The sequence below is a fragment of the Lactuca serriola genome, chromosome 8, assembly GCF_051521515.1.
Source record: "Lactuca serriola cultivar US96UC23 chromosome 8, Lser_US96UC23_V15, whole genome shotgun sequence".
NCBI classification, from domain to species: domain Eukaryota; kingdom Viridiplantae; phylum Streptophyta; class Magnoliopsida; order Asterales; family Asteraceae; genus Lactuca; species Lactuca serriola.
In genome coordinates, this window is record NC_136415.1 from 36,874,174 (window position 1) to 36,892,520 (window position 18,347).

General features: G+C 33.3%; 1 protein-coding gene across 1 annotated transcript; it reads left to right on the forward strand.

The window, feature by feature from the left end:
• The first annotated feature begins 17,212 nt into the window (after positions 1–17,212).
• On the forward strand, positions 17,213–18,146 carry LOC145069964 (dehydrin ERD14-like). The gene is made up of 2 exons (XM_079016895.1): positions 17,213–17,552; positions 17,677–18,146. Exons 1-2 carry the CDS (start codon positions 17,337–17,339, stop codon positions 17,950–17,952), a joined length of 492 nt encoding a protein of 163 aa, XP_078873021.1. The 5' UTR covers positions 17,213–17,336; the 3' UTR covers positions 17,953–18,146.
• Positions 18,147–18,347: the final 201 nt, after the last annotated feature.

The following is an 18,347-nucleotide window of genomic DNA, read 5'->3' on the forward strand; positions in this document are numbered from 1 at the left end:
AGGAAATATATTATGATCTTCTCTAACTATTTTAACAATTAAGAAAAGTTTAGGTAATCTCAAACTTCTTGGATTACTATAGCCAAATTAGAGATTTAAAACCAGTATTACACCTTGGAATCTAGTAATATGCTCATCAAATGTTCAAGTGAGGAAACCTTAAGTCAACCATATTTCTCTTATTGATTTTACATCAAACTCTTGCTTTTGTTGAATTGTCTTTTTAAATCTTAGTTTAACTCTAGTTTCCTTTTAAATATTTCAAAAGATAAAAAAAAACCCATTTTTATTTTTAATTTAGTTTTATAAGTATTTGTATGACAAGATTTTCATAGAAGTAACTAATTGAACCGATCACCATGGATACGATCCCTTTACCACTATACACTATTTTAGTGTACACGATTTAGGGTTATTTATTAATAATAATAATAAATAAATAAATAAATAAATAGATTAAAGCTAATTAAATAAAAAAAACTAATAAATTTAAAGAGCTTCAAAATGTATAATATAAAAATTAACTAAATTGAAATTTAATTAAAATATTTTAGGTGAAAGTTAAGCAAATCCATTATAATTAGGATATGGATTTGGTTATAATTTTTTTCATTTAAGGTTAGATTACAAGATATAAAACTATAAGTTTGAATTATAAGGTCAAACTGAGTTAAATATAACATTTAAAGACAAGGAGGGAATAGGGGGGGGGGGCTTAAAATTTGGGTGTTTTTTTTATTCTCTAAAAAAGCTATAAAGGAGTCACAACCCTCCACACCAACATCCCTCCATCACATAGGGCGGCGGTGTGCACTCCACCTATTCACAACCTCAACACCATGCCTATACAATGGATGGTATTTCGCATAACCTAACAACAAATCAATAAGTAAATTGTTTTCACAGAAGTTGTTCTAGTTGACAATCTCAACTAGGGATGTCAAAAACTTTGGTGGGACCCGTATACCGTATATGATTAATTTTTTAAAACATTCGAGGGCGGGGACGGGGCGGGGGTAGGATTAAACCCCATTTTATTTTTGGGATCGGGGTCGAGAGTAGGTATTTCCATCTCGTACTCCTACGAGGCCCCGTTTGTGTGTGTGTGTGTGTATATATATATATATATATATATATATATATAAGTTTGTTGGATTTGTGTTTTTTAATGTTGGGTTTGTAATTTTTTTAATTGTTGAAAAACTAAATTTTAAGCTTTTAAAGTGATGTAAAATAGTTTTTAGCCCAAAATATAACAGTTTTTTTAGCAATAAAGTCAATTTTAAGCCTATAAAATAAGGGGAATGGGGGTGGGATCGAGGGTGACGAATGTTTTCGAGGGCGGGATCGGGGGCAATGTAAACGGGAGATTCGAAGGCAGGGACGGGGGCAACTATTTACACTTCCGTTTGGTCTCGTTGACATCCCTAATCTTAACAAATGTAGTTTTGGACTAACAAAAAAAAGCTACATTTTCAAGACATTCTTTTTAGTTTTGGACTCAACTGATAGTTTTTTAATGTTTATATTTATTTTATTATGTATGTAAAACTAGATTATAGCCTGCGTTAAACGCATAAAAAACATATAATTGTTTATAGATATTGTATAATGATTATAAAAAAATATAGGGTTATTAGTATTATTGAAATGTGTAGAAAATACATTGAAAACGTTAAATATATATAATCATTGAAAGATCTCTTGTTAGACATCATTTTTTTTGTTTTATTAGTTGAACGACTTTTCTCGTCTCATATAGTTATGATATTTATATATTTATAAACATTTTAATTAGACGTTCCTTGCATAATAATGTTACCTAATTTAAACATATATTGACAACCAATATACCGTTTTTTCTATTGCATTAAATATTGACAACTATTTCATTTATTCAAATAAAGTTATGTAATATAATTTATAAAATGTTAAATGTTATATAGATTTAATTTTAGTATATCATCAATGAAGATTCTTTTCTAAATCATGATTGGTTTATTTTAAATTGATTATAAATATAAATGCTACCTTTTATGCTTGTTCTTATTTATTTGGTGTTCGCAAGAACTTTGCATTATTTTGGCGCAACTTTGAATAATTTTAGTATATCATCAATGTAATTTGATATATCTTTCAATTATATGAATTATCAAATAATGACATTTCATTACTATTGTGATAATTTAGTTTATATATTGTATTTTCACTAATCTTAACGGTCTTATTTTTTCTAATAACCATAACGCTTTTACTAAATGTACTTTTTACAAATCTTCTAATATCTTATAATTTTTATCTTACTTTATAATTTTTCATAACTATGTTATTTTCAAGATTGACTGCTTTAATAATTTTTTTTTCAGTTTATTCAATTTTATATTTCATTGTACAACATCATCGTTTGTATGTATTATGAAATTTCACTTTAAAAATGCTTAATGTTTACATATTGATATTAATTTTTTTAATAAACTCATGTAATAATTATGGAATATATATTTCATTTTAATTAACATTCACTTCCTTTATTATATCAAATTCCTCATTAAACGGATATACTTTTGGAAAATAATAATTATAATAGGGAAGCATTATCTAAGACGTAAATGTTTGATATACTTTTGGAGAAAAAAAATCAGGATCATTAAAAAAAATTTATATAAAGAAAATACAAATTTAAATTTGTTGAAATTATGGATGAAATTACCGGCGAAAATTTATTTTGGGGGGAGTTGTATTTTGTAAGGTATAATAATATTACAAAATTTGAAATATCTATATTTGTTGTGTAAATTAATAAATTTTATTGTTACTATACAAAGATAAAAAAGTAGGTTGATATGATATACAAAAACATAATAATTTCAATGATATTTTAAAATAATGGCAAAATTAAACGGATTCTTATCACATAAAAATTAAAAAAAAAATCATAATCATCTCTAATATATAAAAGTAACATTTTCGTAATTAATGTCAGTTCCCAAGATAGTTAATTTTTGTTTTGTTAAAGGTACCTAATATCTTTTCATGTCTATTTGAAAAGTATCAGAAAAGTAGTTAACTGATTTCATGTAATTTGTGACAAAGAAAATCCAAATATATGAATACATACATTTGATATAGGAACAAAAAATAATCGAAAAAAATATAAAAAACGAAAGAAGGTACTAACTTCTAGTGCACAAGAGCGAATGTTTATAGCAGAGAATGAGGATGGAAGTTATAAGCAATATTAACGATGTTGTAGGAGAAGGTTTGAAGAAAAGAAACGATAGAAAATAAATGTGAGTCGCGGATTCAATGATGAATCGTATATGTATGTGATAATTTGAATATGGTTTTTCGGTAATAATGATTTCCTAATAAAAAAAGATTTTATATTAATGGTTTACTAATATAAACGGATTTATATTAATGGTTGATATTAAAGCCTTGATTGAAATGATTTGTTAGTAATATGTTTTTAAAACTGACCATATTAAAATATTCATAACTGAAAATTCAAAATGTAAAATATGGAAAGTTTTTATTGGAATTAAATACATTCCATTTCAACGAATGTAAGTTATTGATTGATGATTGGAAAACATTTATTGTAATTAAATACATTCCATATGGGGAAGATGATGTCAGCAATTTGATCTAAGGGTGAAAAAAATAAAATTGAAATACAATCAATGGTCCAAATTATTTAAGATGATGTCATAAGGTTTCTCTTTTAGTAATATTTAAGATACTCTTTATTTTCTTGTTTTAAATAGGTTTAAATGGATAGTAATTTTGGTTACGAAATTCCTTTATTTAACTAAGCAATTGTTTACAAAAATGAGTTATAAGAAGTTATGTCTAGAATAGATTAAAATAGTTTTTCACAAAAAAATGTAAATCAAAGACCAATACTTGTGTCTTATAGTTACTTTTCGTCATCACTCACCTGATGCGATTTATAAACACTCTCTGTCTATTCAAAATTTAAAATCATCTACTCATCAAAAAGCCTAACCCTTATCGGAAATCTCATCCTTGTCGCCAAAGTCGGAAACCCTTTTCCGACTGGAAAACCTTCAACAAAAATAATGAAGTTTCTAGATATCATGGAGATTTCGAGCAAACATGACGGTTTTGAAGAATCTTAGTTCATGAAAAACATCATGACAACTATAACTGATAGATAATCAATTCTACAACAACAAACCCTTATCAGTGATGATGGCTTTTATGCACCTCATAGTTGTGGTCTCCGCCAAGCAAATCCAACCGATTCCACCTCATATTTTGTTAAGTGATTTTTCAAAATCCAACATTAATGATGCCTACCACATGGATATGTTGGTGGGTGGGAAGATTATTAAGAAAAAAAATCAAATTATTTTCTATTTTTTCCAGTATCGAAAGGAAGAGTTATTATTCCCATTGGAACAATTAAGGGTTAATCAAAATTCTTTGATGAAGTATGTATTTATGCAAAAAAAATAAGATAACTTAAGTTCTTAGACATATGTGCATGGTTTGTGAAATGCTTAGATTATGTAATGTTTATTTTGGAAGTATTTATGTGTTTTGATTTGAATTCGATTTACGATGGCTCATTTTTTATTCTTAGATCTGTTACATTCTGATGAAAAGTTTGAAAATGTTGGTTAAATGGAATTAAGTTGGGATACGTCAAGATTATAGAATTAGACGATGAAAAGATAGAAAAAATTGTTGATACTTGTAATAAACAAAATGATGAAATTAAGTTTCTAAATTCATGGGTAGTGGTGGTAGTGACATACGGTAGTGGTGACACACAGTAGTACTGGTTGTAGACAGTGTGATATGGCAAAGATAATGTTGCTATAAATTTACTTGTTTTTAAGACAAATTTCAGAAATGGTCCATATAACATGAATAATATAGCAATCAATATACAAAAATTCAACCCTTCGCTTTAATAGATTTATCCATAAGGATCGTTCACCAAAAAAAATAAATCAAACTTAGGGATCACCTTTGCAAAAATTCTTAACGAATACCAAATCTAGTTGTTTTTGCCAAACACATCGACTATTTATGTAAATTTGTCTAAAAAATATTATTTATAATGGATGAAAGGAATTGCAAAATATATTTTTCTAAAGTTTTTTGTAACACCCCGATGATGAGGTATTTTCAATTTTAACCTTGAGTATGAAAGTGATGGGTTTTGGTTATAAGACATCCTATGTGCTCATACAAACCCTAATGCTTGGATCTAGGTTTCTCTATTGTACATGCAAGTTATCCAATACTATAAACCCTAATTCTAGCATCCAAGTAATCATATTAATCATAAGAATAAGTTTATAATGTTACCTTGATTGTTATGTAGCAATAACAATCCCAAATCTCCTTGTATTGACTTTGGAAGGCTTAGAGTCACAAGTGTCACTCCTCTAATGGTTCACAAACACCATAAGCAAGAGGATGAAGAGGAGAGAGGATGGAGGCTGCCCAAAACGTGTGAAAACCCTAGCAAGATGCTCAACCACGTTTTTGGTCCTTAAGGGATCTATATATAGTGAGGCAATTAGGGTTATCTAACAAGGAAATCCTAATTTGGATGCTTAAGCCCTAAGCAACCCATGAAGCCCTTTCCATAAGGCCTTGGACGATTTCATATGGGCTTCCCCCATAAAATTCTTCCACCTTATAATATAAGGCAATCCATGGCCCAAATTGCAATTATCTTATAATTACAATTCTAGTCCCTTAAGTTTAATTAATCTCTTTTAGTCACAAAACTAATTACTAATTAATTCTTGACTAATATTAATTAAACAATATGATTTCTCCTTTAATATATTATTCCCATAATATATTAATAAATCATATTTAATCCTTTCTCTCCATAATTCATCCTATCAAGTTGCTTTGGTGAAGGCAACCCAAAAGGACCATGCACCATCGGGTCAAGTACATACCAAAATAGTTATGGACTTAGACACTAATCCAACAGTCTCCCACTTGGATAAGTCTAATAACTATTTTGCGTATGACTTCAGATCCTGATCTGCAATCGTAGCTTTCCAAAGCCGATGTCAACTCTGATCCTATCAGATACGCGTGTCCTTAAGATAAGGGATCATATATTCATCCATTCTAGATATCATATGAGATATGATTTCAAATCATTCACTTTGTACTATATCTCGAATTCCGATTTATGACGACTGACTAATTGAACAAATCAAAATAGCCCTAGCCCGGCCGAGCATTTACGTTTGTAATCACTAAATCATCGAGGGGCCCAAAGATATCGCTTTTATTCTACTTCGAATAAAAGGAACGGATAAACTTTGATACAATGCTTTCTTGCACTCACTTACCGAATTACACACAACAATATGTTTTATAACACCAAGTTACTAGTGCGTTTACATATTATCAATGTGCAACCAATTCGCAAGATACAACTCACACATCTCAGTTTCAAGAATATAAGATGTTATCGTCTCACCAATCACTCGTGATGCAATTCATGGAGTGATCCAAGTGAGCGTGGGTTTAATCCAATGCTCAAATTCATATTCATAAGCACTCATGAACGTTGCAGCAAACAGTTGCTTATGTCTAATGCTATTTAGACAATCCACACACCAATTCACGACAGTCTTCATTCACCTACTTCCAACATATGAATGACTGTGGCCCGTTCGAATAATTTAACTGTTCTTAACCAATTAAATTATTCAGGAAGTCAAAACATGCAAATGTGAAACACAAGAATAATACTAATCCCATATGGCCTCAAACCTTTGAGTATAAATAAAACACCTTTTATTTATCACCATATCGATTACTCATTATTTGTCGTTTCGGGTAATCAACTTCTTACTTGAATTACAACACTTGTCCCATGCTCCTAGCATGCACACAATGTTTACCTATGGTTCTTACTTTGTGAAATAGAGCAAATTGAGCACATTTCCAATCATTCTCATTTCACAACTCCAAATCCTTTTTCATAAGTGAAAGAATATCAAATTCTTGCTACTTATAGAATATGCTAGATTCTAACATTTTATGCAATGATCCTTTCGTGATATCACTGCACCAAAGTCATAAAGACTATTGCCAATGATATTACAAAGTCCTCTATCGGAGATTGTTACAATACAATTCCTTAGATATGATGTCTCTCACTCAAAGAACATTCTTTTGAACATCCTTTTGCATAAAAGTTTCTAATCTAGTCATAGATTTTCAATATTCAATTCCCAATATGGACACATTTCCATATTTTCTATATGAAAACTCATTCTTAATAGAATCTTATCTATTCATAATAATGTCGATATGGTCCATCCAATATGGAAACATTTCCATATTTTCCAATACTATACTTCCAACTACTCACAAGCGACCAATCCTCGTCAAACTTTGGATTGTCCTTTGATAGTTGTTTAATTATCTTAGTCAAAACCGATTCTTGTCCTTTTCCCTCTAAATGCGCTAGACATTTGGAAAATTTTAGAATGGTCAAACATTAAAGCATTTGCAATCGATCCTATACCCAAAGCGTATCGGACACAACGCATAATGTTTTATTTGCTATGTACCTTTGACTAAATTTATTAACACTTCTCAACCTAAGCCTTTAGATTTGAAATGAAGCACAATATTCTCTCCCTTAATTATAGCAAAACATCTTTTCAACTCTTACAACTTTGCAAAGTATGACTCTTGTTTTCTATAATTAATATTGCCAACTTGCAATACCTGCCTTAATAATCATACAATCATAACATTTATGCTCCCACTATCATGATGATTATTGTAAAACATAACACTTATGCTCCCACTAGTTTCGACATGTATTCATAAACATCTTAACATTCAGAAAAATAATGCTTATTGAATTTCTTATGTTCATGTTTCTAATACTTAGTGCTTTGATAATCTTTTATCAAGGCTTCTTGAACTTATACACCTTTGCCTTTGATAGTTCATATGTGTGTCAAAACAATTAAGACTAATCGCCAAACCTCACAATTCAAATTATGGAAAGGGATACCGTAACCATAGTCGAATTCGAGAATGCAATTTTACAATCACTATCTTCTTAAAATCTTTCTTAGTGAAAGCATTTCCTCACAATCATTTTCATGAAGGAGGAAATCTTATGACACTTAGATTTAAACGGTGTATGTGTTTCTATCCATGTGAATTTGTTAAAACCAAAGTTTACGACAAATTCAAACTCATATGGACCGAACTTTCTTAATCTTGATTTCTTGCCTTATGGTAGCACAGCTGCCCACCATGTCTTCCAAGTAGTTAAGCGGCTCACCTTTTCCTATCAATGTACCTTTCATTGATTAAGGTGCTTTGCCTTTTATGCGTTCAACATGAGAACTCATAGAACTCTCATGCATAATTAACTCGATTGGATTGGCACAGAAACAAAATAATGTCATCACGATAGGTTGTAAACCTCAACTCGTGTGCTAGTGATGATCAATAAGGTTTATTAGATTTGTTCTTGAAACCTTTCAAGACCATTAAGACTCCCACTGACTCCTTGACATATAAGATTCTCTTGTCAATAACCATTTCTTGACAAACAAATATTCAAGAGTTAGTGTAGCTTTTATCAAAACACTTCATAAATTGGTCCTAGTTGGTCTTTGTATTATCCAAGACATCACAACTTTCCACATTTAATGAATGTTATAAACCTTCTTTATACTTATCACTCAATGTCACAATCTTAACTCTGAGACTTGTTTTGGAACGAAATATGATTGACTTCTTGATTTAACCATTTCTTCAATTCTTGATCCCTCTTCTTAGACATACAATTGTACTAAGACTCACTTAGAGGATCAATTGAGATATGGTTCTTAATCATTAAGACCTATCATAAAGCATAAAAGGTACTCTCCCTTCTTCTTAGAATGGTGAAACTTTTATCTTTCTGCCTATTTGATTCTTCTTATTCGTTCTGCTATTGATTTAAACCTTTTCAATCAATTCAGAATTACACTTAATCTTATAAGTATAATCATATTTACTAAACCTTTAGTAAATCATGACGAATATCTTTATTATTCTTGTGGTGGACTTGATCAGCACACAACTTTGTGTACTCGATCTCCTAGTCCTTCACTTGACACTTTGTCAATGAATTAGTCTAATTTCCAAATATGAAATTTCTCATTCATCATGCAACCAAGTTGCATGATTCCAAGTTTCTGTCCAATTGAAACTTGGGCGATGAGAAACTCTCCCTATTTGGTAAATTCTCGACTTTCCATAACTAAGAATCAAATCCATTATTGCTAATAATAGAAACATCCAAACATCAATTTTCATATACGCCATTGCAAGGATAAATAAATAATATAAAATCAAAATTTATTTTATTGCGGAAAAAATTTTGTCCTTACAATGCAATTCATTGAAAAACTATGCTAATACATCTATCTTAGCAATCTAATTCTAACTCTAAGTAGTAGCTCAAGAATCTAATCTTCGAGAAATGCGATCGAAATCCATTCCTTCACGGTTAGATTTTGCTCACTTCTTCCCTTAAGCTTCCTTTCTTTTCTTCGATCCTACAAAACATCAATTGTAATCTTATCACATTATGTATTAAGAATATAGAATAGAAGCTTAAAAGAGTTAGTTAATGGATTTTACCTATATTAGAGCCATACGTTTCGACTCTCCCATCTCTTAGATCTCTTAGGTAAATGGGGTAGCTTTGTCTCCAATGCCCCTTCTCTTGGCAATAAAAGCAAATCGACTCTTTTGGAACAGGACATGGAACTACTTCAGACATCGCCTTTCTCTTATGATCAAACTTTTCGATCATAGCATGTCTTTTGTTGCCATTGTCTATATCCATAGAGGTCTTGAAGGCAGATTCACCAATCAACTTTGCTTTTCTATTGCGCCAAACCATTGCTGATTCAGCAACAATAAGCATATAGGTGAGATCTATAAGGGTCACATCGCGGTTCATCGTATAGTACTCTCTTACGAACTCACTATACGAGTTAGGAAGTGACTGAAGAAACCAATCAACAGCCATCTCCTCGCAGACAACGGATCCCAATATTCTTAACCTATCAATGTGTGACTTCATCCCTAGGACGTGTGCACACACCGGCTTTCCTTCTTTATGTTTACTTGCCAAAAGGGCTTAAGTGATCTTGAACTTTTCAAGCCTTCGAACTTGTGGGTTAGGGAGAATAATTGGAGGAGGAGGAGGAAGTGAAGCATGATCTCTTGTTCCTCGATCGAATCGTGGAATATCATCTTCATGTGGAATGCTTGTTCCATGGGATTTGGGAAAACCATAGTTGTCGAACTTTGACATCTACAAAACGGGAGAAAAACAAATTCAAGTTAGTTGATAGATTGAGTCCTTAGTAAATCACCCAAATGAAATACTAAGGCTAGGACCTAACACAATATTCCACAACTTGGGAGAGGGATGCCGTAACCCTAATTGCAGAACATTTGAAGGTAAGTGAATGACGATTCACTAATTTTCCACCATCAAAACGAAAAATAAAATTTAAGTTTTTAAATCTATGAAAACTCCTAGATCCTTTGAGATTCATTGAACTTTCAATGGCATGTTTAAATCTCGATATGCCCCTCTTGTTTGTGATTGGGATGCCGAGGATCACAAAGCGGGTGTGAATAACCATGCAAACTTACATGGTGCCCTCACATGTTACAGTTACCTATTTGATGTGCTGGTAAACCACACACGCTCCACCAAACTATGACAAACATTGAGTCACCCTTTGCTACCTTTGCTTAGAACCATTTAGTATGCCGGTAAACCACACACGCTCCACTAACGTCTTCGCAAGGGCACAAAGTGTAATTTCATGGAATTGCATCAATTCACTTTTTCCTGAGTAACTAAGATTAGGAATTTTATGAAAACATTTAGTTACTTTTATACTTCATTATACTTATAATGGAAGGTTTTGTCCCATCCTACCCGTTCGGCTAATGACCCTCCACTAGTCAAGAGTGCGGTGGGTAAGAGTGGATACCCATTCGATCGCCATTTTATAGGCAATTTCCTTAAACACCCCTTATAGACCAGCTTCGTGAATGAGGCCTACTAACGGTAAGACTGACTTTTACTCATACATATATATAATGTTAGACTTTTAATGTTATATATATAGTATAGGGTGTATTTTAACACTTTTAAAATACTATGTGGTTAAATTTAACAATTATACTTTTAATTCAATTAAATTGTAAGCCTAAACTTTTATGGATTTATTAAACCTCTTTTAATTATACACCTTAATTAATTAATAAAACCATAAGGGTGTGATTTGAACTTTTTCAAAACTATACTAGAGTTTTAGAATTTAACATTCCTAATTAAACTTTTAATCAACTTTTAAATTCAAAAACTTGAGGGCAAGTTTTGAAACATTTCAACACATTAGGGTTTAGAATTTAAATATACATCAAATTAAACTATTAATCCAAAATTTTAAATTCCAAAACTTGAGGGCAAGTTTTGAAACCTTTTTCAAAACATTAGGGTTTTAACTATTTAAATTTCAAAAAAAAACAATACTTTTGAGGTCAAATTTAAACTATAAAACCTAAAGGGGAAAATATGAAACATTTCATAACACAAGGATCAAATAACAAATAATCTAAAATTAACATTTAATCACATAATTATCCATATTTGATTTATTTAATGATTTCTTGCAAAACAATTTACCAATTTAATCAAAATAATTAATCAATTATCACATAAGGAAACAATTATCTTATTAATTGATAAATATCTTCAATTAGATCAAGAATATAGTCAAATATATCATAAAATCGGATTAATATTGATCTAATATGATAAGGTAACTATCCCAAAGCAAAAACAGCAAGAAATCCCGAGATATGCTCCATCTGACGAGTTGACTCGTCGAGTCAAGCTTGGACTCGTCGAGTCTGCATGGACTCGGCGAGTTCATCTATGGACTCGGCGAGTCCAGCCTCCAGAAACAAAAAAAAAAACGAATTTTTTAAACATATCAAGCATCAATACAATAGAAACCAGTCTAGGCTCTGATACCACTGATGGGTTTTGGTTATAAGACATCCTATGTGCTCATACAAACCTTAATGCTTGGATCTAGGTTTCTCTATTGTACATGCAAGTTATCCAAGACTATAAACCCTAATTCTAGCATCCAAGTAATCATATTAATCATAAGAATAAGTTTATAATGTTACCTTGATTGTTATGTAGCAATAACAATCCCAAATCTCCTTGTATTGACTTTGGAAGGCTTAGAGTCACAAGTGTCACTCCTCTAATGGTTCACAAACACCATAAGCAAGAGGATGAAGAGGAGAGAGGATGGAGGCTGCCCAAAACGTGTGAAAACCCTAGCAAGATGCTCAGCCACGTTTTTGGTCCTTAAGGGATCTATATATAGTGAGGCAATTAGGGTTATCTAACAAGGAAACCCTAATTTGGATGCTTAAGCCCTAAGCAACCCATGAAGACCTTTCCATAAGGCCTTGGACGATTTCATATGGGCTTCCCCCATAAAATTCGTCCACCTTATAATATAAGGCAATCCATGGCCCAAATTGCAATTATCTTATAATTACAATTCCAGTCCCTTAAGTTTAATTAATCTCTTTTAGTCACAAAACTAATTACTAATTAATTCTTGACTAATATTAATTAAACAATATGATTTCTCCTTTAATATATTATTCCCATAATATATTAATAAATCATATTTAATCCTTTCTCTCCATAATTCATCTTATCAAGTTGCTTTGGTAAAGGCAACCCAAAAGGACCATGCACCATTGGGTCAAGTACATACCAAAATAGTTATGGACTTAGACACTAATCCAACAGAAAGAACATTGAATTTTGACCTTGGGTTTGAAAAGATTGCAAGAATGGCTTATAGTGGCATTTTGGTAATTTTAGCCAGGAGGTAGTACGTTGAGCGTACGATATGTACGCTAGGCGTAGGCGTACTGGGGTAGACCCTAGCACGCTAGGCGTACACCGCATATGTGATGGAACTTCAAACCCTAATTTTTAGGGTTTTATCCATAGTTAAGCATCGTTATCCCTCAGTTCTCATTCCCTCTCCAGCCTCCATCGGAGAAAAACGACTCCCAAGCTAACCCTAAGTGAGAAGAGTGCATCTTAAGCTTATCGTTGTGTTTTGTGGCTTTCTTGAAGATGAAGAAGGCAGTGAGAAGAGCTTGGAGCTTGGAAGCAACTTGGATATGGGATTATCAACTTGCTAGCAACCTCCAGGAGGTAAAAAGTTCATAACCTTATCACTCCATCTTATAGATCTATCAATTTCTTCATTTAGGACACTTTTGGTCCCAAATATGGTGACTCCTGAGCATCACATGTTCTTAGCCAAATAAGTCGTCCTTTCAGACCTTATGAGGGGTCTTAAGTCTTAAAAATGTGGTCTTGATGCTTAGTTTTCCTCCATGCATGATCTAGTAGGTATTAAGGCATTAAGAAGTTGGGGATTTGTGTATTATGTACTTAATGGACATACAAAGTCATAAAGTTGGAAACTTTATGACTCTTAGTGGTTTTTAGCCTTGGATATGAAGTTTGGATGTAAGAGCTCAATGCATTATGCTCTTATTGAGAAAAGAAGATTTTGGGCGTATGTCATGTGTACCCCAACATACGCCGCACGTACGCAGTCAAAATCCGACTCCAGTCAAGTCATGAGTATGCCCAGTATAGGAGCTGAGTACGCCCTGCGTACTCAGCCGAGTGGACCAAGTGGACTTCTTGACCCGTTGACTTTGACTTTGACTTGACACGGGTTGATCAAGTTTAACTTAAGGGTATTTTTGGTATTTTTGAGCTATAGTTGAGCCTTGGTCTCTGACCGTTGAATATGTGACATGTAGAGTCGATATTTCGATCCATATCTTGTTCAACTATTCCTCAGACTGTGAGGTGAGTTTCCTCACCTTCTTCGGTCTGGAGCGAAGGATTAGTGGAGATTGGGGACTAGATCGTACACTTCGGAGCAGAGGGTTGTTGTGACTTGGGAGTAGTTCTCTGAGATGTTCTGCTCGAGATATGTTCTATTGGTGGAGCAGGAGAGGCTGGCTCAGGAGCATTTGGATCTGAGGTAGGGGACTGAGTCGGTGACTGAGGTCACCAAGATATTTACAGAGAGAGCTATGTTTTGTCTTGAGTTTGCTGCTTCTGAGCAATCTCAGATGACCCGGTACTTGAGCATGGTCAAGACGAATATCCACCAGTTCATATCCAAACAACACTATGGTACACTTGTGGAGTTGTAGGAGGCCGCTAGGAGGCGGAATATCAAGATGGAGCTCCATGTGAGAGAGTGTAGGCAGGCGCCGGTTCAGACACAGCCTGCGGCGAAGCGATTCAAGCCCGCTGATTCGTGGTCTGGAGGTCAGAGGGGTCACATTTGTAGATAGTGGCGTAGGGTTCATGAGGGTATCTATCGATCTTCATCTGGTTGCCACAAATGTGGCAAGGAAGAGCATTATGCCAAGGATCACCGTCAGTAGACTCTAGTACCGAGCACAAGGATTTGCTATCACTGTGACCAGGTGGGCTATATGAAGGTCCAACGTCCTTTTCTTACTACTAGACAAGCATAGGCTCCAACGCCAGCTACTCTGAAGATCATAGATTGGAGCCAGGGCAGAACGGAGCCCCCGAGGGCTCGAGGTCGCGCTTTTCAGCTCACGGAAGAGGAGACAAGGGTAGTGCCAAACGTCATTACTATTATGTTTCAATTTATTGTTTTGTCGATTATTTTATGGTATGCTTATGTTTATGTTTCTAATAAGTACATTTTTATTGAGCTCTTTCCATCATCTTGTGTTATTTGACTCGGGCGCGAGTCGGTCCTTTGTGTCTCGATCTTTTAGTAGGGATTTTGATATGAATCTTAGCTATTTGGAGTGTTCGTTGCGAGTTTCTATCACAACAAACACGGGATTTCTGCATCCTGAGTGTATCGGGGTTGTATTTTGGAGATTTTCGGGGTGCCTTATCCGATTGATTTGATCCCAATTCCTATGGGGGGATGTATTCGTGATAGTGGGGATGGATTGGGTGAGCAGGTTTTGTGCTACGATCGATCACGAGGGTCGGCGAGTGATATTTCGAACCCTAAGTAGGGGAGAATTGGTCATTTACGGAGAGGGTACCAGGGTTGGATCCGGGTTTTATTTGGCAGCCATGGCTTGGTTGTATATTCAACATGGGAGTATGGGTTATCTTGCCTATGTGGTTGATACACGGGTAGGGGAGCATAATTCAGTTTCAGAGGTGCTAGTTGTCAGGGAGTTTGCTGATGTGTTTCCTGAGGAGTTCCCGGGTGTGCCTCCCGAGAAACAGGTTGAGTTCAGGATTGACCTAGTGCCAGTACGGCTCCAATTGCCAATGCGTCATACCGCTTGGCACCACACGAGATGCAGGAGTTGTCCTCTCAGCTTCAGGAGCTGTTAGTCAAGCAGTTCATCAGGCCGAGCAGTTCGCCGTGAGGAGCGCCGACACTGTTCGTCAAGAAGAAGAATGGTTCACACCGAATGTGCATTGATTACTAGGAGTTGAACAAGTCGACGGTGAAGAACCATTATCCCCTTCCGTGGATTGACGACCTCTTTGATCAGTTGCAGGGTGCATCTTGGTTCTTTAAGATCGACTTGAGGTTGGGGTATCATCAGGTGATGGTGAGAGAGGAGGACGTGGAGAAGACGGCCACATGTCGTTTTCCCATTCAATTGGTTACTAAAGAAGGATACAATCTCTATACTAATAAATAAAGATCTACTCTGCCACATGTCGTTTTCTCATTCAATTTGTCACATAAGATTTTTTCATAATTTTGAAATATGTATTTTCCACTTGTCATTTACTTCATTTTTTTTCCAATATGTCATTAATTTAGTTTCCATGAATTAGACTTACCATAATGACTATATTAATTTCAAATTTCAAATTTCAATTTCAATTACTTTTTAATTATAAGTTAAATTTGACGTTATAACTAACTTTTAAAATTTTGGTATATCTCTAAATTAATAATTTATTTAAAATTATTTATTTAAAATATTTGATTAGTAACTATGAATTTTTGCTATGAAAATTGAATTAATTTTGTAACCGTGGTTCCCACGGGTTATAAACTAGTTTTATTATAATTAACTCGTTTAGTATACGGGTCTCACGATTGGCTAGATGTCATTGGGCGTGTTTGGCAAAAGTAGCTGTTAGCTGGAAGCGGGTAGCGGTTAGCTGGTAGCGGGTAGCTGGTAGCGTGTAGCTGGTAGCGGGAAGCTGTAGCTTTTATTTGTTATATGAATGTTTGGCAAAAGTAGCTGGAAGCTTTTGAAATATATAAAATTACATAAAAGGACAATTGATTAAAAATAAAAAATATATATAAATATATTTTTAAGGGTAATTATGGAAATTGATTTCAAAAGCTTCAGAGCGTTTTGTTAAAAGCTACATGAAGTAGCTTTTAGAATCGGAACGTTTTATTAAAACTAAAAGTTAAACGCTCGTACTGCCAAACAAAACTTTTTGTTTAAACTAGAGCGTTTTGTCAAAAGCTAAAAGGTAGAAGCTCCCAAACGTTTCCAAAAGCTCCGTGCCAAACACGCCTATTTTGTCATAATTTTGAGATATGTATTTTTCACTTGTCATTTCCTTCATTTTTATTTTTCCAATATATCATTAATTTAGTTTACATAAATTAAACTTACCATAATGACTATATTAATATTAAATTTTAAATTTCAATTTTAATTTCAAATAAATTACAGTTTAAATCTTCATATTTAATATATTTTTTTTATATTTAACCAGTTTAGTAAACGAATTTCACAATAAAACATGTAATTTTAATTTTTTTTTTGTATGTTTAATTTTAATTTTTTTTTTATTTATAATTTTTATTTCAAATTTCAAAATCAAATAAACTTTTATAAGCTCTTTCGTATTTAACATTTTGTTTTCAAGTTTCACAGCGAACACTAGTAATCCAATAAAGAGTCAATTTATAATTATCATTTCTAACTTTTGAAAAGCTAAGAAGAGATGAAACTGACATTTGAAGAATCCTCTAGCTTATTTGTAACTTAATAGCGTCAACTACAGTGTCTCATGACCCTATAAATTCACCCCCCTCACAATTCTTACAATCACACCAATCTCATTTCTCTATTTCATCCAAGAACAACCAATCAATCAAAGAGTTTTTCACTTCACATACTTAGTTTTTATTCTTAATTCAGATTCAGCTTTCATCATGTCTGACAAAAAAGAGTACAGCGAAGAGGTCGTCGAGAAGTCCGATCGTGGACTGTTCGATATTTTTGGGACGAAAGCCGAAGAGAAGAAAGGCGAAGAGGCGGCGATCTCATCGGAGTTCGAACAGAAAGTTCAAGTCTCTCACCCAGAACCGGAGGAGAATAAGGAAAGCTTGCCTGACAAACTTCACAAATCCGATAGCCATTCCAGTAGCGTAAGTTTTCTGTCTCCATTTCTAACTTTTGAATCAAAACGCTTACTTAATGACATGATCTCTGATTGACTACGATATGTTTCCATACTAAAAAAATGATTCCTTTGTTGAAAATTGTTAATAGTCGAGTGATGAAGAGTGTGATGAAAACGGAGAGAAGAAGAAAAAGAAGAAGCCATTGAAGGAGAAGATCACGAAACCTGAGGAGAAGAAGGGTTTCATTGAAAAGATCAAGGAGAAGCTTCCTGGTGGCCATAAGAAGGAGGAGGAGGAGCATGCTGATGAAGGTGAACATAAGGAGAAAAAAGGTATTTTTGAGAAAATAAAAGAGAAAATCCCAGGGTATCATTCAAAGAGTGATGAAGAAAAGGAAAAAGAAAAGGTGAAGGAGAGTGATTAAGCATTATATTTTGCAAAAGCAAAAGAGAAATGGATTTGTGGGTTGGCTTGCTTTGAAGTTTATTGTTTTCTGTTTATGTGATTTGAGATATAAAGTTCATTTATTGTTATTCATGATTATTTGTATCATATAGAATCTTGCTTGTTTGTACACTTCAAATATTTGATTAAGTTTGATTATATGGTTATATTTTATCTTTGATTTGATTGAAGATCACCAAATTGTTTGAACAAATCACATAAATGCTTATATGAGGTTATAAAAGTCATGACTAGTACTCATAAAGAAACTATACCATGATTGATCGACATTATAAGTCACCATTGATATCTCACATATGCAGTCATGCACCTTTATCATTTGTATTCCATAACAAAAAAGATGTTGATCACATT

What these genes read in the sequence shown, in the direction of transcription:
- LOC145069964 (XM_079016895.1), top strand. Translation starts at nt 17,337, where the DNA reads ATGTCTGACAAAAAAGAGTACAGCGAAGAGGTCGTCGAGAAGTCCGAT. An exon ending in CCGATAGCCATTCCAGTAGC is followed by an intron (nt 17,553 to 17,676) that starts GTAAGTTTTCTG and finishes AATTGTTAATAG; the next exon opens with TCGAGTGATGAAGAGTGTGA.